Here is a 24,044-nt window from a genome sequence, read left to right as displayed (position 1 = left end):
ATGAGACATCACGGTGGTTCGGTCTTCATCAGTGGAAGGAGAGGTGGGGGAGACAAGGACATGGTTGGAACTAGGGGAAGGTCAGAGGGTTGGAGACCCTGGAAAATCATGGGGAGTAGGAGAGGGAGAGATTGGAGCCATTGGGTAAGGGCTCAGAGACTCAATACCTAAAACCATCAGACAGACAGTAACAGGAGCAGAGCCTCAGAGGGACTGGCACTCACACTAGATGAAGCCTTCACTTCAGCCTTGGCCTCTTCCACCAGTTTGCCATGTTTGTCCGACTCACTTTGATGTTGGTGACCAGAAGCTGGAAGAGAATCCAAAACAAGCAAAAGGCCTATGTTAACATTAGACACCAAACTCTTTCATTAGAAGCAGTACACAGATTATTCTGTAAGGAGAAAGTGAGGACTGCAGATGCTGGAGATCAGTCAAAAAGCAACATAAGAAGTGCAGATGCCATAAATCAGAGATAAAAATAGAAACAACTGGAAATGCTTGGTGGGTCTGGCAGCATCTGTGATGAGAAAGTGATTATAACGCTCAGAACTGATAGTAGTTTGGAAAATGTCGGGTTATAAGCAGAAGATAGGGTGGGGTGAGGGGATAATGAGTAAATGATAGGTGGGGATAGAGCCCAAAGAGAGAGAAGAACAGTTGGATAGACAAAGGAATAGATAGTGATCTGGCTAGGAGGGTGGATAGCCATTAGTGGGGACTTGTTAGTGGCTAACAATGGGTTGTGTACAATAGCAGACCATGTGATAGCAAGGCCTGGTGTGTGGGGTTTGGGTTAAGGACATGGGTGAGCTATTAGAGTTGTGTTGTGTCACGTAATCAAATTAATTATTAGTCAAAAAGTGTGGCACTGGAAAAGCGCAGCCAGTCAGGCAGCATCTGAGAAGCAGGAGAGTCAACGTTTCTGATTAATTATTAACCTCACAGTAAAGGCTACTGAGACAGTAGCAACCACAATAAACTCAAACAGGATTAAACCTCCAGCAGAGGCTGATGGCCTAATGATATTATCATTAGATGATTAATCCAGAGAGGAGACAGTGATGGCTGCAGATGTTGGAGATCAGAGTTACGACTGTGGTGCTGGGAGAGCACAGCAGGTCAGGCAGCATCCAAGGAGCAGGAAAATTGACGTTTCGGGCAAAAGCCCTTCATCAGGAATGAGGCTCCGGCCTGAAACATTGATTTGCCTGCTCCTCGGACACTACCTGACCTGCTGTGCTTTCCTAGCACCACACTCTCAACTCAATTAATCCAGAGACTCAGGCAACATTCTGGGGAACCCTATTCAAATCCCACTGCGGCAGATGCTGGAATTTACTTTCAATAAAAATTCTGGAATTAAGGAAGTCTAACGATGGCCATGAAAATATCGTCGATTGTTGGGGGAAAAGACCCATCTGGTTCACTAGTGTCTTTCAGGAAAGGAATCTGCCCCCTTCTTGGTCTGGGTTACATGTGACTCCAGTCTCACAGCAACATGCTGGACTCTTAACCGGCCTATGGCCAATTATAAACAGACATGCATGGACTCCATTTACACCTCTCGTTGCCGTGGTAAGGGTGTCGGCAAAGAGCTCTCCCCTCGCGGTAATGCTCTCTTCCGTCAGGCAGAAGATGCAGAGGCTTTGTACACGCACCAAAAGATTCAAGAACAGCTTCTTCCCTGCCATTACAAACTGCTGAATGGATGGCTCTAACTTCAATTAACATTGATGTTGCTTTGTGTCCCTCCTGTGTAGCTATAACCTTGTATACCTCGCTCTATCTAAGCGCAGTGATCTGTACGTCCTTGTTTGCTGTGATCTACCTGTACTGCTCGCAAAACAAAACTTTTCACTGTACTCAGGTACATGTGATTTCAATAAACCAAATCAAAGTTAGTAAATACTGCGCTAGCCACAGATGCTCACAACCCATGAAATGAATAAAAACAAAAGCTTACATTCAGTTTGAAAGAGAGATGATTGCGTTTAAGAGGCGGGAAACCGCACAACCTGTAAAAAATACCTAGATGAGCACTTGAAATGTCAACATTCAAAGCTATGAGCCTAGTGTGGGAAAGTGGGACTTGTATTAATAACTGTATATTTATAGCAGGACAGATGTAATGGGTTGAAATGCCTCTTCTATCCTGGATGATTCTGTGATAATAGAAGAGTTAGAAGATTGGCCGGCTGGCAGAAAACAGAGTTTGCAAAAACAGGCCTTTGTCTGAGTGGCAGGACGTGGGAGTAGCTTCCACAGGGGCCTGTACTAGGGACTCAATTCCTTACAATTTACATTCATGACTTAGATAGAGGGAACGAAGGCATGTGAGCTAAAATCACGGAGAACACGTAGGGAGGTAGGACAGCAGGTTGTGAAGCCCATAATCAGGAAGGTAGGTAATGATTGGTTGAGTGCACGGGTAAAAGCCAATCAGATGGATTAGACTGTGGGAAAACATGAAGGTTTACACTTTAATAGGAATGATGAAAATACTGAGTATTCCTTAAATGGAGAACTGTGGAACTCTGAGGTGCAGAGGGATTTCAATGCATGAATTGCAAAAAAGTACGATAAAATAAAATGCAGGGACAGCACAGAATCAAAAAGGTGACTTAGGATATAACATCCCAAATGATCCTTGATGTGAAGGCATTGGTGCTGGACTGGGCTGGACAAAGTCACAAGTCACATGACTCCAGGTTACAGTTCAAAAGGTTGACTTGAAATCCCAACCTTTCGGAGCGCTGGCCCTTTATCAGGGGAAGTGGAGGGAAGGGCACAGACACATGCCTGATGAAGGAGCAGCGCTCAGAAAGCTTGGGATTTCAAATAAAAGTATTGGACTGGAACCTGGTATCATGTGGCTTCTGACTGACTGACCCTGTCAGAAGTACATGTGGAAAGGATGTTTCCTCTTGTGGGTCAGTCTGGAATTAGGGGGCATGGCTTTACCATGAGGAGGTGTACATATTAAAACAGCTTCTAATCCTTCATAGGGGCTTGTGAGTGAGTGTGCGCAAGAGAATCAGATCGCAAGAAGTCAGGAAGATAGAGAAAAGGCCTCAGGCTGCAGATTTTGAAAAAAATTAATCAGAAATTGACTCATGAATCATGAGGAAATATCATTGATCAGGGAACGATTCCTCTTTCATATTGGACAGAGCGTGATATAAGGTTTGTGTTGTTTCATACCTTGTGCATCACTGGTCAGAGCCGGGCCATTTATTTCCTGAGCTGATAGACTTGTTGATTTCAGAGAATCCTGGCGGGCCAACTCCTCCACCTTCTGTCGCAACTTCAATGCTTCAGCCTGGGATTCCTCCAACAGGTTTCCTGGGGCACAGAATCATTGCACAGAAATCACACACTCAGCCACCACAGTGAAAAGCAGGAGAGCTCAGGCAGTCAGTCAGGGGAAACGAAGAAAGCCATTCGGCCAATCAAACACCCTCCTGTCACAGCCTGTGTACACCCTGCCCTATCAAAGAATCACAAAGGGAGGCCATTCAGTCCATTGTATCTATGCTGGCCCTTCAGAAGTACATCTCACTTAGCATCACTCTCCTGCCTTCTCTCATTTCTTCATAAAAACACGGAAAATAGAAGCAGTAGGCCATTCAGCCCTTGGAGTCTGCTCCACTATTCAATATGATCATTGCTGATCATCTAACTCCACCCCCTGTTCCTGCTTTTGTCCTATATAGAGTCATAGAGATGTACATCACAAAAACAGAACCTTCGATCCAACTCGTCCATACCGACCAGATATCCTAAATTAATCTGGTCCCATTTGCCAGCATTTGGCCCATATCCCTCGAAACCCCTCCTATTCATATACACATCCAGATGCCTTTTAAATGTTGCAATTATACCAGCCTCCATTTCCTCTGGCAGCTCATTCCATACACGTACCACCCTTTGCATGAAAAGGTTTTCCCTTCAGTCCTTTTTATATCTTTCCCCTCTCACCCTAAACCTATACCCTCTAGTTCTGGACTCCCCCACTCCAGGGAAAAGACCTTGTCTATTTATCCTATCCATGCCCCTCATGATTTTATAAATTTCTATAAGGTCACCCCTCAGCCTCTGACGCTTCAGGGAAAACAGCATCAGCCTATTCAGCCTCTTCCTATACCTCAAACCCTCCAACCCTGGCAACATCCTTGTAAATCTTTTCTGAACCCTTTCAAGTTTCACAACATCCTTCCTATAGGAGGGAGACCAGAACTGCATGCAATATTCCAACAGTGGCCTAACCACTGTCCTGTACAGCTGCAATATAACATCCCAATTCCTGTACTCAAATACTCTGACCAATAAAGGAAAGCATACCAAACGCCTCCTTCACTTTCCTATCTACCTGTGACTCCACTTTCAAGAAGCTATGAACCTGCACTCCAAGGTCTCTTTGTTCAGCAACATTCCCGAGGACCTTACCATTAAGTGTGTAAGTTCTTCCCTTTCTAAATTGCAATATTTCACATTTATCTAAATTAAACTCCATCTGCCACTCCTCGGCCCATCTGATCAAGATCCTGTTATACTCTGAGGTAACAGAGTACCTCTTCTTTGCTGTCCTCCTTTGGTCCACTAACATATCTAACCTCTGTTTAAAATCATTCAATGTTTTGGCCTCAACCGTGTTCTGTGATAGAGAATCCCACAGGCTCCCCACTCTCTGGGTGAAGACTTTCTCCTCATCTCAGTCTGAAATGGCCTACCCTGTATCCTCAGTCTAGGACTCCTGGTTCTGGACTCCCTAGCCATCGGGAACATCCTTCCTGTGTTCACGTTAACGTTTCATATCTGTGACATTTCATCGGGACTGGGAAAAGTTAGAGATGTAATAGGCACCTGGCAAGTGGGGAGTGGGGCAGCCCAGAGGAAGGCTCTGGGATACAGTGGAAGGCAGGAAATATCACATGACAGACATTCCAGAGGTCCGGAGATGGGGCAGGCAGGGAGAAAGAAAAAGGTTGTAGTTCTGTTGATTAAAAGGAAACAAAGCAGGCAAAGAGAAAGGAGACAGAGTAGAGTTGGGCAGGGGGTGTGGACACAGAGTTTGAGTGGAGACCAGAGGCTGTGCTGTGCTGAGGTGAAAGATATGGCGTCCTGCTCCTTGAGCTCACACTGAACCACATGGGGATAGTGTTGCATGCCGAGGCCAGAAACGTCAGACCCACAGTCAGGCCCCGAGCTCAGAGGGCAGGCCAATGGGAGCCTGGGGTCATCCATTGCAGACAGAATGGAGGTGTCATTCCAGGCCATTCAACCCATTCCAGAGTATGTCACAGACACAAGCGAACGAGCAAGCGAGAGAGGCAGGACAGACAGTGGGAGCACAAAACAGGGCAAGCACAGGACAGAGTGAGAGCACGCATGAGTGTGAAAGAGTGAGAGAGAGCGAGAGTAAGTGTGAAAGAGTGAGTGTAAAAGAGTGCGAATGAGTGAGCATGAGACAGCACACAGTGAGTTCATTAATTATTTATCCCTGGCCCTCAGGTCAGTACTAACCAGCTACTCAACTGCAGAGGCAGTGCCCTGTGTCATCTCACTTGCACCAGCACACACACACCCAGTGGGGTATAAATTTGCCCTCAACAGCCCAGAATCGACAGGAGTCTTGATGTCGCTCAAGTTGTACAATAAAACTGTCAAAAAAACAAATGGAATGATCTAGAGAGTTATTACCTAAACTCCTCAAGCCTTTCATCCTCTCCTTCAACACCTGGTTTTCTTCCACCAGTTGCTGGTAGGAAATGGAATCAATAACCTCGGGCTCGCTGCTGACATCACTCATTCGTAAACGGCTGCTCCCACCAGGGTCATAAATACGATACGGGACTTGTCCATCCATCATCTGTCCTTGCTCTTCATCCACTTCAACTCCTTCCCTTCACTGTAATCAAACAGCGCTGTCAGCAACTCAACACAGTGCAAAACAAATTTCATTTCTACAAACATTCACACTTTTCAGAGGGCTGGCAATACGAGCATCTCACTATCCTAATCCATACACACACACAGACAGACATACGCACAAACTCAGACAGACATACACCCCCATCCAACCTCTGCCCACTGTCTCACACACGCTACTCTATTCAAATCACACAAAGGTCATACCACACCAGCCACTGTTGCAGTAAATCTCAGTAAATACTCACTCTCCCATCTGTTAGGGGCCTAGCGATGACTTGACATTTAAAAGAAAAGACTGAGTTGAAATTCTCGAATGGCTAGATCAGATTCAAACTCCAGATTCTCTGGGTTATGACTCTTGGAACCTACCGCGGATATTGCTGTCCCCTTTACTGAGGGGGGTTAAATTCCATTAAAGCACTGACACTCTGCAGGGCTGCACTTGAGATGGAGGCCAGTGATTAGACACAGTCATCCGAGACCAAAACAGCATGTGAGGAGGGGGGGTGGTGGAGAGAGAAGAGAAACTTCAGTATTCCAGCCACTGGGGACCCAACACTGACAAGTTCCTCAAACTTAGATCAATTTGATAACCCGTTTCAAGAGAAGGGGGAGGAATTAATCAGAACAAGGCAAACCTAACGGTGATCATTGCAGCCTGATGGACGGTCACTGCATCATTTAAAAGGCTGACTAACAGCCCCATTACAACGTCAGAGATATCTGACACAGCCCAGTGACTGGGAAAGTGTCACAGGTTCATGTCCGGGTCAATGCAAAGACAGCTGAACTTGGAATGTCTGGCTTGTGTTCCCAGAATCAGCCTCTGAACAATAATATGAATGAGATTGCATAACTTGCTGTCAATAAATTTTCACTCAGAGGAGATGGTCACGAGGAAACCCAGAATTCAGCATGAACGTCATTCCCTAGAGTTTACATCAACGCTTTGGATGTGAACATAGGAGGTTTAGTTAGTAAGTTTGCAGATGACACCAAAATCGGAGGTGTCGTGGACAGCGAAGGGGGTTACCTCAGATTACAACAGGATCTGGACCAGATGGGCCATGGGCTGAGAAGTGGCAGATGGAGTTTAATTCAGATAAATGCGAGGTGCTGCATTTTGGGAAAGCAAATCTTAGCAGGACTTATACACTTAATGGTAAGGTCCTAGAGAGTGCTACTGAACAAAGAGACCTTGGAGTGCAGGTTCATAGCTCCTTGAAAGTGGAGTCACAGGTAGATAGGATAGTGAAGGCGGCATTTGGTATGCTTTCCTTTATTGGTCAGAGTATTGAGTACAGGCGTCGGAAGGTCATATTGCAGCTGTACTGGATGTTGGTTAGGCCACTTTTGGAATATTGTGTTCAGCTCTGGTCTCTTTCCTATCAGAAAGATGTTGTGAAACTTGAAAGGATTCAGAGAAGATTTACAAGGATGTTGCCAGGGTTGGAGGATTTGAGCTACAGTGAGAGGCTGAACAGGCTGGGGCTGTTTTCCCTGGAGCGTCAGAGGCTGAGGGGTGACCTTAGAGAGGTTTATAAAATCATGAGGGGCAAGGAGAGGGTACATAGCCAAGATCTTTTCCCCAGGGTAGGGGAGTCCAAAACAAGAGTGCACAGGTTTATGGCGAGAGGTGAAAGATATCAAAGGGACCTAAGTGGCAACCTTTTTTATGCAGAGGGTGGTACGTGTATGGAATGAGCTGCAGAGGATATGGTGGAGGCTGGTACGATAACATTTAAAAGGCATCTGGATGGGTATATGAATAGGAAGGGGTTGGAGGGATATGGGCCAAGTGCTGGCAAAATGGGACTAGATTGGGTTGGGATATCTGGTCAGCATGGACGAGTTGGACCAAAGGGTCTGTTTCCGTGCTGTGCATCTGTATGTGACATTGTGGACGCTGCTACCATGGGGAGTGGTTGAGGTGAACAGTGTTGATGCATTTACAGGGAAAATAGAGCTAATGGGGGGGAGGTCAGAGGATATAAAGGCAGAAGATGGTCTGAAATGATGTATTGTCTGAAAAAAAAGGGTGGCAGAAACAGATAGTAACTTTCAAACAATAAAAGGAACTGGATAAGTCCAATTTGAGATGGTGTGAATGTCTATCTGTTGGGAAAGGGGATGAAATGAGGCTTTGGTAAAGAGCAGTGGAAGCGCAGCTCATGGGATAGGACAAGCACAGGGTTGAATGGCTTCCTTTAATGCTATCCCTGCCAATTGTAAACCCAAAGCTAACGAGGAGGCTACTCTGGAGCATTAATGACTGCCCTGATTTAGTTGGGCTGAATGGCCTCTTGTGAATACAGAAGCAGAGACGTGCATTTTGGAACTCTTTTTTAAAAAATGTTTGAAGCATAACTTCTTCGGTGATATCGGAGGGTGACCCAACTCCTGGAGATAACCGGATTCGGTAATATTTGGCTGCAAAACAGGGAGAGTTATTTCCAAACGAATGGTCTGTTTGCGTGCTCTGTGACTCTGGTTCTGAGCGACTCGAAGCCTTATCTGATCAGCCTGGGCAGTAAACTGCCCTCTCCCATCACAGTATTGACGCTAAGTCCCACCATCAAACTCCAGCACATTGTCCAGGCTGGCATTCCCAGTGCATACTGACAGTGGGCAATGTGTTTAACATGCACAGTATGTTGGTTGGGCTCGTCAACATTTCTCAAAACTGAAAGAGCTGCAGGTGCTGGGAATCAGAAACAAAAACAAAAGCTTAGCAAATCTGGCAGCATCTCTGAAGAGAAATCAGAGTTAACGTTTCAGGTCCAGGTTCTGAGGAAGAGTCCCAGGCCCGAAACATTAACTCTGATTTCTCTCTGCCACACCAGCTGAGATTTTCCAGCAATTTCTGTTTATGGGTCAGAATTTCTTCCTACTTTGGCTCCTTCGCCCTGCAGGCTAGTCATCACAGCACCTCTGTACAAATACAGAGAGAACATTACAGTCAGTGAAACCCATGAGTCAATGGCACCAGAGTCACCACCCACACCAAAGCAGCTGAGGAGAGGGCTCAAGTGTGGTGTACTTTCAGAAATCTCATAGCTCACAGGGAGGCCATTGGCCTGTCATACTGGTGCTAGCTCTTCAGCTGGGGGGGGGAAGCAGGTTTAACCGGCCATTTTGTTCACCTGCACGGTGTGTTGTCGGTTCTTCATTCATACAATCTTGACAGTGTGGAAACATGCCCTTCGACCCAACAAGTCCACACTGACCCTCCGAAGAGTAACCCACCCAGATGCATTCCCCTACCCTATTATCCTATATTTACCCCTGACTAATGCACTTAGCCAACACATCCCTGAACACTACAGGCAATTTAGCTTGGCCAATCCACCCTAACCTGCACATCTTTGGACTGTGGGAGTAAACCAGAGCACCTGGAAGAAACCCATGTAGACACGGGGAGAATGTGCAAACTCCACATGGTCATCCGATGTCGGTGTGGAACTTGCACAGTGTCCCGAGGCTGGAATCGAACCTGGGACCCGCGTGCTGTGAGGCAGCTGTGCTAATCACTGAGCCACTGTGGCACCCTTTCTGGGAGACTAACCGCTTCCAACTAGTTGGAGTAGTTTGCCACCACCTACTGAGAAGCTGCTTCTGTCTTGAGGGCAGATAAATCTAATCTAATATGTAGCTTATTGCATGATAACAACCAGGTACAAGTTACACTAATAAAAGCCTAATCGCGAGACTATTAATTTCGAGACTCACGTAATGTTTTGAGGACATGAATTCAAATCCCACCATGGCTGGTGACCTCGGATACAAGGCTTCAATCAATAAGATCCTAAGACGTTCGGGATATAGGAACAGGAGAAGGCCATTCAGCCCACTGAGTCTGCACTGCCATTCAATGAGATCATGGTCGATCATCTTTTGTTGGGTTATGGAGTCAAAGTGGGAGACAGGGTTAAGTGAAATATCAAGAGGGTAGTTATAGTAGGGAATTTTAACTTTCCAAACAGCGACTGGGACTGCCATACTGTTAAAGGTTTAGATGGAGAGGAATTTGTTAAGTGTGTACAAGGCAATTTTCTGATTCAGTATGTGGATGTACCTACTAGAGAAGGTGCAAACTTGACCTACTCTTGGGAAATAAGGCAGGGCAGGTGACTGAGGTGTCAGTGGGGGAGCACTTTGGGACCAGCGATCATAATTCTATTTTAAAACGAATCGTGATGGAAAAGGATAGACCAGATCTAAAAGGTGAAGTTCTAAATTGGAGAAAGGCCAATTTTGACGGTATTAGGCAAGAACATTCGAAAGTTGATTGGGGGCAGATGTCCGAAGGTAAAGGGACGGCTGGAAAATGGGAAGCCTTCAGAAATGAGATAACTAGAATCCAGAGAAAGTATATTCCTCTCAGTGTGAAAGGGAAGGCTGGTAGGTATAGGGTACGCTGGATGACTAAAGAAATTGAGGTGAAAATGTGTTGCTGGAAAAGCGCAGCAGGTCAGGCAGCATCCAAGGAAAAGGAGAATGGATGTTTTGGGCATGAGCCCTTCTTCAGGAATCAGGATTCTTCAGGATTCCTAAAGAAGGGCTCATGCCTGAAACGTCAATTCTCCTGCTCCTTGGATGCTACCTGACCTGCTGCGCTTTTCCAGCAACACATTTTCAGCTCTGCTCTCCAGCATCTGCAGTCCTCACTTTCTCCTAAAGAAACTGAGGGTTTGGTTAAGAAAAAGAAGGAAGCATATGTCAGGTACAGACAGGATAGATTGAGTGAATCCTTTAGAAGAGTATAAAGGCAGTAGGAGTATACTTAAGAGGGAAATCAGGAGGGCAAAAAGGGGACATGAGATAGCTTTGGCAAATAGAATTAAGGAGAATCCAAAGGGTTATTACAAATATATTAAGGACAAAAGGGTAACTAGGGAGAGAATAGGAGCCCTGAAAGATCAGCAAGGCGGCCTTTGTGTGGAGCCACAGAAAATACGGGAGATACTAAATGAATATTTTGCATCAGTATTTACTGTGGAAAAGGATATGGAGATATAGACTGTAGGGAAATAGATGGTGACATTTTGCAAAATGTCCAGATTACAGAGGAGGAAGTGTTGGATGTCTTGAAATGCTTAAAAAAGTGGATAAATCCCCAGGACCTGATCAGGTGTACCCGAGAACTCTGTGGGAAGCTCGAGAAGTGATTGCTGGGCCTCTTGCTGAGATATTTGTATCATCAATAGTCACAGGTGAGGTGCCGGAAGACTGGAGGAGGTTGGCAAACGTGGTGCCACTGTTTAAGAAGGGTGGTAAGGACAAGCCAGGGAACTATAGACCGGTGAGCCTGACCTTGGTGGTGGGCAAGTTGTTGGAGGGAATCCTGAGGGACAGGATGTACATATATTTGGAAAGGCGAGGACTGATTAAGGATAGTCAACATAGCTTTGTGTGTGGGAAATCATGTCTCAGAAACTTGATTGAGTTTTTTGATGAAGTAACAAAGAAGATTGATGAGGGCAAAGCAGTAGATGTGATCTGTATGGACTTCAGTAAGGCGTTCGACAAGGTTCCCCATGGGAGACTGATTAGCAAGGTTAGATCTCATGGAATACAGGGAGAACTAGCCATTTGGATACAGAACTGGCTCAAAGGTAGAAGACAGAGGGTGGTGGTGGAGGGTTGTTTTTCAGACTAGAAGCCTGTGACCAGTGGAGTGCCACAAGGATTAGTGCTGGGCCCTCTACTTTTTGTCATTTACACAAATGATTTGGATGTGAGCATAAGAGGCAAAGTTAGTAAGTTTGCAGATGACACCAAAATTGGAGGTGTAGTGGACAGCGAAGAGGGTTACCTCAGATTACAACAGGATCTGGACCAGATGGGCCAATGAGCTGAGAAGTGGCAGATGGAGTTTAATTTAGATAAATGCGAGGTGCTGCATTTTGGGAAAGCAAATCTGAGCAGGACTTATACACTAAGGTCCTAGGAAGTGTTGCTGAACAAAGAGACCTTTGTTCATAGCTCCTTGAAAATGGATAGGATAGTAAAGGCAGCGTTTGGTACGCTTTCCTTTATTGGTCAGAGTATTGAGTACAGGAGTTGGGAGGTCATGTTGTGGCTGTACAGGACATTGGTTAGACCACTGTTGGAATATTGCATGCAATTCTGGTCTCCTTCCTATCAGAAAGATGTTGTGAAACTTGAAAGGGTTCAGAAAAGATTTAGAAGAATGTTGCCAGGGTTGGAGGATCTGAGCAACAGAGAGAGGCTGAACAGGCTGGGGCTGTTTTCCCTGGAGTGTCGGAGGCTGAGAGGTGACCTTATAGAGGTTTACAAAATTATGAGCGGCATGGATAGGATAAATAGGCAAAGTCTTTTCCCTGGGGTCAGAGAGTCCAGAACTAGAGGGCATAGGTTTAGGGTGAGAGGGGAAAGATATAAGAGAGACCCAAGGGGCAACTTTTTCCACGCAGAGAATGGTACGTGTATGGAATGAGCTGCCAGAGGAAGTGGTGGAGGATGGTACAATTGCAACATTTAAGAGGCATTTGGATGGGTATATGAATAGGAAGGGTTTGGAGGGATATGGGCCGGGTGCTGGCAGGTGGGACTAGATTGGTTTGGGATATCTGGTCGGCATGGACAGGTTGGACCGAAGAGTCTTTTTCCCTGCTGTACATCTCTGACTCTATGACTCCATGAGTGATGGAACAGGATCAAGGGGCTGAATGGCCTCCACCTATTCCTACATTCACTAAGTGAAGGACCATGATCTCTCCACCCAACACAGCTTTGAGCTCTCCCTCTCTGGAATGCAACAGGACAGTCTGGGGGATCAGTTGAGGTAGACCTGATCTTTAGCCGTGATCAAGCAAAGATAATCAGTCTGTGTTACCATTGGTCAGTCACATTCTTAAATCGATCAAATCACACGACCAACTGCGGGAGGAATTGGAGCAGGAGACCATTCAATCCTTGAGTCTGTTCCATCGTTCTCCAGGGGGAAGGTGGTAGAGTGGAAATTTCACTGGACTAGTAACCCCAAGACCCCAGGTGCTCAGGGGACATCACAGAACTGTTCCAGCACAGAATGAGGCTATTCGGCCCATCATGCCTCAGTGGTTTCACCACCTTGTGCCAATCTCCTGCCTTCCCCCCCCCACCATATTCCCATACATCATTTCCATCCAAATAATCCCACGCTCACAATGTAACATTATCTCATCATCCTCCCCACCCCCCACCCCATCACCCCTCCCCAACTCTTTAGCTGGATGCTTCTAATTTTTAAAAATTCACTCCTGGGATGACTGTATCACTGGCTGGGCCAGCATCTATTGTCAATACCAAATTGCCTATTGGGCAGTTAAGAGGCAACCCCATTGCTGTGGGTCTGGAGTCACATGTAGGCCAGACCAGGTAAGGATGGCAGTTTCCTTCCCTAAAAGGGCATGAATGAACCAGATGGGTTTTCCCAATGCTGGATTCATGGTCATCATTAGATGCTTCATTCCAGATTAGAGGATGGCACGGTGGCTCAGTGTTTAGTACTGCAGCCCCATAGCGCCAGGGCCCCAGGTTCGATTCCAGCCTCAGGTGACTGTGTGGAGTTTGCACATTCTCCCAGTGTCTACGTGGGTTTCCTCCCACATTCCAAAAGGTGTGCAGGTCAGGTGAATTTGTCATGCTAAATTGTCCATAGTGTTTGGCGCATTAGCCAGGGGGAAATGAGTCTGGGTGGGTCACTCTTCAGAGTCAGTGTGGACTTGTTGGGCTGAAGGGCCTGTTTCCACACTGTAGGGAATCTAATCTAATCTTTGAATTTGACAATGTCCACCACCTGCCGTGGTGGGACCTGAACATGGGTGTCCAGAACATTATCTGGGTTAACAGTCCAGTGATAATACCACTAGGGCCCTTGCTTCCTCATTGTGAAAGTAACTCTATTGCAAACAAAGGTGGGTATTTGCCTCCTGTTGGCTGTCTGAGAAGCTCTGCAGTCTGTCCAGTCCACTCCCCTAGGACCAGCCGAACTTGGAATCCATCCATGACCACGGTCAGAGCACGTTGATCTGACGGGCCCAGGGGGAGAATCCAGTTGGAATCCATTCACTTAATCTGGTGCAGTGAAGGGAATCCTTTTGTTGCTCTGTTCCCACAGTTTGTTCAAACCACAGGCCACATAGTCTGACCTGAAGTTACTCAGCAACCACCCAAATGATCTTGAAAGGCCAAACCAAGAAAGTGTGGCCACACATTGGATTCACAATTCTCTCAGGCACCCAGTCACTGCTTTGAACCACAGTAAAGAACCGAGAGCTTCATACAGCTTCTCCATGGAGGCAACTTGGCATCAACTGAGCATCAGAACCGACAGGATCACTCCTTACCAACATCTGAGAGTTAGCACCATATCCACTGGGGTTTAAAAGGATGAGGGATATCTCAAACCTATAACATTCTAACAGAACTAGACAGGGTCAATCCAGGAAGCATGTTCCCGATAGCCCAAAGAGTCTAGGACCAGGAGGTCACAGCCTAGGGATACAGGGTTGGCTGCTCAGGATAGAGAGAAGCAGAAGTGTCTTCACCCAGAGAGTGCTGTGCCTGTGGAATCCTCTGCCACAGAAAAAGGGTAGAAAGATAAAAAAAACAGGAACAGGGTGATGAGTTCGGGGATCAGCCAACTGAACGGTGGAGCAGATTTGAAGGGCTGAATGGCTACTCCTGCTCCTAGTTTCTATATTCCATTTGAGAGCTACCCGACAGACCCATCAGGCAACAGTCCAACAGGGACATGGTTATGGTCATGGAATGCAACTCTGTAATATCCCAGCCAACACGATCACTATCAATACCATCACCATCCCCACCAGCATCACCATCTCTGGGTGTGTCTTCTCTTATCATCAAGACACTGGAGGTAGCTGGACAGCGTTATCCAATCAGGAGTTAGATGCTCTGGAGGGTGGGAGGTGGGGAGTACTCCACATCGACTGCAGACCCCAGGACATCTGGTCAAACATGAGCAATGAGCCCCCCTGTTCATTGCCACTTTCCCTCCCTCACCTTAACTGTTGAAGCAGCACTCAATACTGAGCAAGACTTGGAAAAATGCTCTAAAAAAAGGTGGCAGGGGCACAGAGTCTACTCTGGATGAGGAATACAAACATGTACAGGGATGTAAACAAGGTGGGGGAGTTGTGTTACTGATTAGGGAGAACACCACAGCTGTATTGAGGGAGAGCTCATCCAACAAGGCCATACAGGGAAAGCTCAGGAATTGGAAAGATGCAATCAATCACTTTGATGGGATCGGACTACAGGCCTCCCAACAGCCAGAGAGAGATACAGGAACAGATATATGGACAGATGACTGGAAAAATGTGAAAACAATAAGGTTGGTGTCGTGGGTGATTTTTACATCCCCAATATTGACTGGGACTTCCTCAGTGTCAGAGGCTTGGATGGGATGGAATTTGTTACGATATATCTAGGAGGGTTTTTTGAAACAATATGTAAATAGTCCAACAAAGTTAGGGGCCCTACTAGGCCTGGTATTGGAGAATGGGCCCAGGAAAGTGATCAAAGTTTCAGTGGGGGAGCATTTTGGGAACAGTGATCATAATTCTGTAAATTTGAAGTTACTTATTGATAAGGATTAGAGTAATCCTCAGGTGAATGTACTGAACTGGGGGAAGGCTAACTAGGACAATATTAGGCAGAAACTGGGAAATGTAGATCGGGGACAGCGGTTTGAGGGTAAGTCCACATGTGCAAATCTTTTAAAGGCCAGTTGATTAGAGTTCAGAACCAGCATGTTCCTGTAAAAATGAAGGAAAGGACAGCACGATTTGGGAAACTTGGATGACAAGAGAGATTCCTGAAGGGCTCTGGCCCGAAACGTCAATTTTCCTGTTCCTCGGATGCTGCCTGATCTGCTGTGCTTTTCCAGCACCACACTCAACTGATCTCCAGCATCTGCAGTCATCACTGTCTCCAACAGAAATGGTGAGCTTAGTCAAAAAGGAGGCATATCTAGGCGGCACGGTGGCTCAGTGCCTCACAGCGCTAGGGACCCAGGTTCGATTCCAGCCTCGAGCTATGTCGAGTTTGCACATTCTCTGTGTCTGTGTGGGTTTCCTCCCACAGTCCAAAGATGTGCAGGTTAGGTGAATTGGCCATGTTAAGTTGCCATATAGTGTTAGGTGCAGGGAAATGGGTCTGGGTGGGTTACTCTGCGGAGGGTCGGTGTTGACTTGGGATGAAGGGCCTGTTTTCACACTGTTGGGAATCTAATCTAGCCAGAAACCCTAAACACCTTACCATACATCAAAGAAATTTCAGAAATGACAGCCAGACTACTAAAACCCCTCAGAATCCTAGTAGCACACAAACCCACCAACACTCTCAAACAAAAACTAACAAACTTAAAAGACCCAGTACATCCCATGGATAAAACCAACGTCATCTACAAAATTCCATGCAAGGACTGCCACAAACACTACGTAGGACAAACAGGAAGAAAGTTAGCCACCAGGATACATGAACACCAGCTAGCCACAAAAGGTCACGACCCTCTCTCCCTTGTAGCCCTACACACGGATGAAAAAAACCACTATTTTGACTGGGACAACACATCTATCCTGGGACAGGCTAAGCAAAGACATGCCAGAGAATTCTTAGAGGCCTGGCACTCCAACCACAACACCATAAACAAACATAGATCTAGATGCCATCTATCAACTCCTCAGAAAATGAACAGGAAATGACATCACCACAAACCCCAGGAAGCCCATCCAGGAGAAAGATATAGATGGAAAGCAGGAGACAACAGCTTCGCTTCACTTGGAGGTCGCCACTGATGATGTTACCTAGCCAGGTAATGAAACGTCTAGATATCAAACCTACAGCTCAGTGAGCAAACCTACACCCTAAATCTAATCTAAGATTTGGGAAACTGAAGACAGACAAAGCCCTCAACAAGAAGAAAGTTAGCCGGAAATAACTCAAACAAGGAGTTAGGAGGGCTAAAATGGGCCATTAAATGTCCTTGGCAAACAAGATTAAGGGAAATCCCAAAATGTTTTACACATTTACAAGGCACATGAGGGTAGCTGGGAAAGGGTACATCCACTCGAGGACAAAGGAGAGAACTTACATGTGTAGGAAGAGGAAGTGGGTAATATCCTTAATGAGCACTTTGCATCTGTATTCACAAAGAAGGACATGGTGGATGGTGAGTCACAGGAGGATTATGTTGATTTTCTAAGACATGTCAATATAACAAAAAGGAGGTGGTATTGGGTGTTTTGAAAGCATTAAGGTAAACAAGTCTCAAGAACCCGATGGGATCCTATCCCAGAATGCTGAAGGAGGAGAGGGAGGAAATTGCAGAGGCTTTGTCTGAAATCTTTGTATCCTCGTTAGTCTCAAGAGAGGTCCCAGAGGACTGGAGAATAGCCAACATTGTTTAAAGGACCACACGGATAATCTGGGAAATTACAAGTCAGTGAGCCGTACGTCAGAGGAAATTAATGAAGAAGATTCAGAGGGATAGGGTTTACTCACATTTGAGAAAAACAAGGACTTAGTGATAGGCAGTGTGGCTTTGTGCAGGGAAGGTCATGTCTCAAACGTGTTTCAGAGTTTTCTTAGGAATTGCCAAAGATGATAGATGAGGGCAGGGCAGTGGATGTTGTCTATATGGACTTTGGCAAGACCTTTCACAAGGTCCCTCATGGCAGAATCATATGGGATCCAGTCTGTGCTGGTAAGGAGACAGAACTGGCTTAGTCATAGAGGACAGAGTGTAGGGGTGGAGGGTGTTTTCCTGACTGGAGATTGATCCCTGTGGAACACCACTGCGCATCAGTCTTGGCACCCCTGTTGTTCGTAATATACAAAAACCAATTCGGAGGACATTTGTAAGTCTGATCAGTAAGTTTGCAAATGGCATAAAGATCAGGGGAAGCTGTGGATAGTGAGGAGGATTGCTAGAGAACACAGGAGTTATAGATAAACTGGAGATTTGGGCAGAGAAATGGCAGAAGGAATTTAATCCAGACAAATGTAAGATGATGCATATTGGGAGATCTGACACAGGAGGGAAGTATACAGTACATGGCAGAACCCTTAGGAGCATCAACATACCAAGGGATCCAGGTGTACAGGCCCACAATTCCCTAAAAGTGCAACACAAATGGATAACGTGGTCAAGAAGGCATATAGCAGGCTTGCCTTCATCAGTTAGGGCATAAAGTGCAAAAATTGGCGAGTCATGTCACAGCTATATAGAATTTTAGTTCAGCCACATTTGGAATATTGTGTACAGTTCTGGTCACCACACTACCAGAAGGACGTGGAGGCTTTGGCGGGGGTGTGGAAACAGCTTACCAGGATGCTGCCTGGTTTGAAGGATATTAGCTATGAGGAGAGATCGGACAAACTTGGTTTGTTTTCACTTGAACATTGGGGGCTCAGGATTGACCCGACAGAAGTTTACAAAATGACAAGAGGCACAGACAGAATGGATAGTCTGAGTTTTTCCTCCCAGAATAGAAACATCAATCACTTGGTGATGTAGATTTAAGGTAAAAAAAGGGAAGGTACAATGGAAATGTGAGAGGTGACCATTCTAAAATAAAAGAGTGGTACATGCCTGGAATGTTCTGCCAGATGAGGTGGTTAAGAGACATCTTGATAGATACACGAACAGGCAGGGAATAGAGGGATAGGGACTGCAATTGTGATAGGGTCAGGGTTGAAAGGCGTCAGGGTCAGTGCAGGCTTGGTGGGCCGAAGGGCCTGTTCCTGTGCTATACTGTTCTTTGACCTTTAAGCCGTAACAATCCTTGTGAATATAACATCCTGCTTTCACATTGAGGATACTCTCCATGTGGTGCGGTATTATCGTGCTAAATGGGATAGATTCAGCACAGATTTTAGCAACCCCAGCATGGGACATCCACTAGCCCCCCCCACTCCACCTGGAGATCAGCCCTGGTTCAATGGAGAATGCAGGAGGCCATGCCAGGAGCAGCATCAGGCATAGCTGAAGAGGTGTCAACCTGGTGAAGCCACCAAACAGGACTACTTGTGTACCAAACAGCAAGTGATAGACAGAGCTAAGCTATCCTAAAATGATCAGCTAAGTTCTGTAGTCCTGCCACATCCAGTTGTGAATGGTGGTGAAAAACTAAATAACTCATTGGAGGAGGCTTCACAAATATTTCCATCCTCAGTGGCAGAGATGCCCAGCACAACAGTGCTAAAGACAAGGCTGAAGCATTTGCAGCAATCTTCAGGCAGATGTAGAATTAATGATCTCAGCCTCCTCCAGCATTACAAATTCCAGTCCTCAGCCAATTTAACTCACTCCATGCGATTTCAAGGGACAGTTGGAGACACTGGACACCAAAGGCTATGCACTCTGACAATATTCCAACAACAGTGCCTGTGCTCCTGAACTTGCTGCACTCCTAGTGGAGCTCTTCCAGTACAGTTCCAACACTGGCATCACCCAACAATGTGGGAAATTGCTCAGGTATGTCCTGCACATAAAAAAGCAGGGACAATCCGATCCAACCAATTACCACCCCAGCTAACTTTCAATCATCAGTAAAGTGATTGAATCAAGCAGCACCTGCTCAGCAATAACCTGCTCAGTGACGCCCAGTTTGGGTTCTGCAAGGGCCACTCAACTCCTGACCTCATTACAGCCTTGGTTCAAACATGGACAGAAGAGCTGAATTCCAGAGGGGAGGGGAGAGTGATACCCCTGGACATCAAGGCTGCATTCGACTGAGTGTAACAGCAAGGAGCCCCAGCAAAACTGGAAATCGATGAGTATCGGGCAAACTCTCTGCTGGTTGAAGTCATACTGGACAGACAGTAAGGTGGTTATGGTTGCTGGAGGTCAGTCACCTCAGCTCCGGGACATCTCTGCAGGAGTTCCTCAGGGTAGTGTCCTCAGCCCAACCATCTTCAGCTGCTTCATCAATGACCTTCCCTCCATCTTAAGGTCAGAAGTGGGGGATGGTCAATGATGATTGCACAATGTTCAGCACCATTCACTGCTCCTCAGATACTGAAGCAGTCCGTGTCCATTTGCAATAAGACTTGAACAATATCCAGGCTTGGGCTGATAAGTGGCAAATGATATTTGCCAGGCAATGACCATCTCCATCAAGACAGAATCTAACTAATTCTGTTTGCCCTATAATCACCATTGCTAAATGCTTCTCTATCTACAACCTGGGGGTCATTATTGACTAGACTCTGAACTGAACCAACCACAAATACAATGGTTCCAGAGCAGATCAGGAACTGAGAATTCTGCAGCAAGTAACTCATCTCCTGACTCTCCAATCCCTGTCCACCATCTACGAGGCGGAAGTCAGGAGTGTGAGGGAATACTGTCACCCAATTGGATAGGTGCAGCTCTAACAACACTCAGGAAACTGGACACCATCCAGCACAAAGTAGCCTGCTTGATGAGCACCTCATCCACCACTTTGAATACTCACTGCCTCCAGCACCAATGCAAAGTGTCTACCAGCTACAAGAGGCACTGCAGCACCTCACTCAAGTTCTTCAACAGCACCTTCCAAACCAATGAGTTCTACAACCAACCAAAAGACTAATACCACCCTCTGCCAGTTCCCCTCCAAGACACTCACTATCCTGACTTGGAAATATAATCGCAGTTCCTTCACTGTCATTGGGTCAAAATCTTGGAATTCCCTCCTTCACAGCACTGGAGTGCACTTGTGGTTGAGGTACCTTAGAGGGGAATTAAGGAAGGTTAACAGGTGCAGACAGACTGATATCAACATCCCGTGAAAGAATTAAAATGTGCACAGCAGTGGTTTATGATGGACTTCAGCACTAATGGCAGGAACTTCCTGTACTGCTGGAAAGCCCCTACGCCGAGCTGAGAAATGTGAGCTATGTAGCTTGCCTGGGGAACAGGCTTGGAATAGAAGCTGGGACTTAAAACTCAGAGGTTCAGCAAACTGAACCGAAAGTTCAACACCCCCCTGCTCCCCTGCCCCATTGGTGGTGGCTGTCCTAAACAGGGCAAAAACAAACCACAGACAGACAGGCACACACAGACAGACACACACAGACAGACACACACAGACAGACACACACAGACAGACACACACAGACAGACAGACACAGACACGCATGGGGTCTGTTCCAGTTTTACATCAGTAACACAAGAACACAGAAAAGGAGGCCATTCGGCCCCACAAGCCTGCTCACCATTCAACAAGATTCTAGGGATACACAGCACAGAAACAGGCCCTTTGGCCCACCATGTTCACGCTAACCAAACTACACTAATCCTATTTACCTGCACTAGGTCACGATTGATCTGACTGGGGCCTTAATTCCCTTTTACTGTGCCCCCCACCTCGATCTCCAAATATAATCCCAAACTCCCTTAGGTCGATCTAAAGGTCACCATTAAATATATTCACTGCTCACTGAGGTAAAACATTGCAACAATCCTGATTCTCTCCCAAGACCTCCTGAAAAAAAAAGACATTGCTCAGTCTTAAAATGGTTGACCTCTTCCTAGTAACTTTTGAGGAGTTGACCTCTTCCGTTGAAACAAGAGTTGAGGACAGGGAATTCAGCTTATGGGGAACAGCCAGGATACTGAAGCTGAGGCAATGATCCCCAGATTAGCCACGACCTCACTGAATGGGGAGGAAGCAGGCTTGATGGGCCAAATGGCCTCCTGGCTGCTCTTGAACAACATCAGAGGGGTTTAGTGAGAGCTCAGTGATGTGTTATCTGAATTACTACCACAAAGCTGCAACGTTTGCCAAACAGACGCAAAACCCATTACCTGCTTCGATGTTCTTGGAACAAGGCCCAACTCCGTTGAAACGAAACTGAAACCTGTGAGGGGGTAGAGTTCAAGTGCCCGATTCCAGCTGATAAAACAACGTTCCAGATATCACTGCTTGCCCAATATCCGGAGATTTTTTTTAAGGTAACAAAACGATCTTTATTAAGTAACTAAAATGAATAGAGATCGCAAATCCTACCCTCAGTTCGCACTCTGAAAGTGTTCCTGATGAATACCACCCGAAACAAAAATGTAGTTAGCAAGAACTGAAATCACTGCCACAGAAAAGCCATGTAATAAGATGCTGAGTTTCTTCCCAATCTGTAATCTTTACATTAAAAATGCCTTGGCTGTGAAGAACTTAACAGACCTAAACATTATCTTCCAACTTACTCAGGAAATGAGAGCAGGAGTGGGCCATTCAGCCCCTTAAGCCTCTTCTATCATTCAATGAGACCATGACTCAATGTCCACCTCAATGTAATTTTTCTGCTCTCTCCCTGCATCCTTCTCTTTCACTTTTTAAAAAAAATCATTCTTGGAATGAGGCCATTGCTGACCAGGCCAGCATTTATTGCTAATCCCTAATTGCCCAGAGGGCAGTTAAGCATCAGCCACATTGCTGTGGGTCTGGGGTCACATGTGGACCAGACCAGGTACGGCTGGCAGTTTCCCTCCCTGATGGTGAGTCTACTACTGTTGCAGGCCCCTACTACTGAGTAAAGAAACTACCTCGGACATCTGTCCTATATCTATCACCCCTCAATTTAAATCTATGTCCCCTCGTGCTAGCCATCACCCTCCAAGGATAAATGCTCTCACTGTCCACCCTATCTCACCCTCTGATTATCCTATAGTCTCAATTCAGTCACCTCTCAACCTTCTCCTCTCTAATGAAAACAGCCTTAAGTCCCTCAGCCTTTCCTCGCAAGACCTTCCCTCTATACCAGGCAACATCCTTGTATATCTCCACTGAATCCTTTCCAAAGCTTCCACATCCTTCCTATAATGCAGCAACCAGAACACAAGGAAACCAAAAATATACACAAGTTTCCAGGTGTGCTCGCAACAATTCTATATGACTAAAGCTAATGTTCTTTGCTTCCGTACTCAAATCCTCTTGTGATAAAGACCATCAAATCATTTGCCTTTCAAATTTGCACCTGCATGTTAACTTTCAGGGACTTACGAACAAGGACACCCAGGTCCCTTTCAACATTAAACATTTCCAGTCTCTAACTGTTCAATAAATACCTCCCATTTCCATTTTCCTTGCCCAAAGAGGATACCTGTTACTTATAATGACAATAATTACTCTTATTAACTTATCCCCTCACTCTCTGCTCTCTCTAGACAACTCACTCATTTCCACTCGTGTCTCCATTTGGCAACCCTGGGGAGCAGGAAGGAGAGCAAAGTGGAAGGGGGCTGTGCAATGTCAATAATGCAATGTCACACAAGGGGGTACCAGGGCAGAAACTACCCTCCAACATCCAAGAATGTTTCTGAAAGTTTTCAGAATGATTCAAATCCTTAGCAAGACAGACAGGCAGGCAGTGGGAGGAAAGAACGCTCACGCAGTTTCTGACTTTGTCTCTTCCAGCTGTTTTGGAATAATTGAGGACTGCAGATGCTGGGGATCAGAATTGAAAAGTGTGGTGCTGGAAAAGCACAGCCGGTCAGGCAGCACTCTCCTGATGAAGAGCTTATGCTCGAAACGTCGACTCTCCTGCTCCTCAGATGCTGCCTGACCTCCTGTGCTTTTCCAGCACCACACTTTGACTCTTTCAACTGTTGGCTGACAAATGAACAATGCAGGGTGTGGTGGTGATGAGAAACACCCGTAAAATACACCCTGATGTGCAGCAAAGTAACCCTGGCAACTGAGGTCAGCCAGTGCTTTTCCGAATGAGCGTTAGCATTAGTCCAGTTTAATCACCGGACAGTCCAATTAACTAACAATAGCTGACTGGCCATGAGGGAGCATGTACTAAATTCAAGGATCAGTGCTGGGCCCTTTACTTTTTGTCATTTACATAAATGATTTGGATGCGAGCATAAGAGGTACAGTTAGTAAGTTTGCAGATGACACCAAAATTGGAGGGGTAGTAGACAGTGAAGAGGGTTACCTCAGATTACAACAGGATCTTGATCAGATGGGCCAATGGGTTCAGAAGTGGCGATGGAGTTTAATTCAGATAAAGGCGAGGTGCTGCATTTTGGGAAAGCAAATCTTAGCAGGACTTATACACTTAATGGTAAGGTCCTAGAGAGTGTTGCT

At 46.0% G+C, this 24,044-nt stretch overlaps 1 protein-coding gene across 7 annotated transcripts in view; it reads right to left on the bottom strand.

Annotated features, from left to right (window-relative positions):
• tnip1 (TNFAIP3 interacting protein 1) overlaps nucleotides 1–24,044 on the bottom strand; it is a 111,327-nt gene that overhangs the window by 53,138 nt on the left and 34,145 nt on the right. For 4 of the 7 annotated variants that reach the window (XM_072590300.1, XM_072590301.1, XM_072590296.1 and 1 more), the window contains exons 2-4: nucleotides 5,704–5,911; nucleotides 3,205–3,345; nucleotides 225–310 (exon numbers count right to left, since the gene is read on the bottom strand). In XM_072590300.1, the coding sequence (XP_072446401.1) occupies nucleotides 225–310; nucleotides 3,205–3,345; nucleotides 5,704–5,872 (396 nt within the window). In that variant the 5' untranslated portion in view covers nucleotides 5,873–5,911. Of the gene's footprint in view, nucleotides 1–224; nucleotides 311–3,204; nucleotides 3,346–5,703; nucleotides 5,912–6,179; nucleotides 6,551–21,760; nucleotides 21,849–24,044 lie in introns of those variants that run through there. The other 3 variants (XM_072590297.1, XM_072590298.1, XM_072590299.1) reach the window with 3 other exon arrangements.

Source organism: Chiloscyllium punctatum, chromosome 20 (genome assembly GCF_047496795.1).
Source record: "Chiloscyllium punctatum isolate Juve2018m chromosome 20, sChiPun1.3, whole genome shotgun sequence".
Taxonomy (NCBI): Eukaryota; Metazoa; Chordata; class Chondrichthyes; order Orectolobiformes; family Hemiscylliidae; genus Chiloscyllium; species Chiloscyllium punctatum.
The sequence above is the reverse complement of the archived record's forward strand: the minus strand, read 5'-3'. Positions and strand labels throughout refer to the sequence as shown.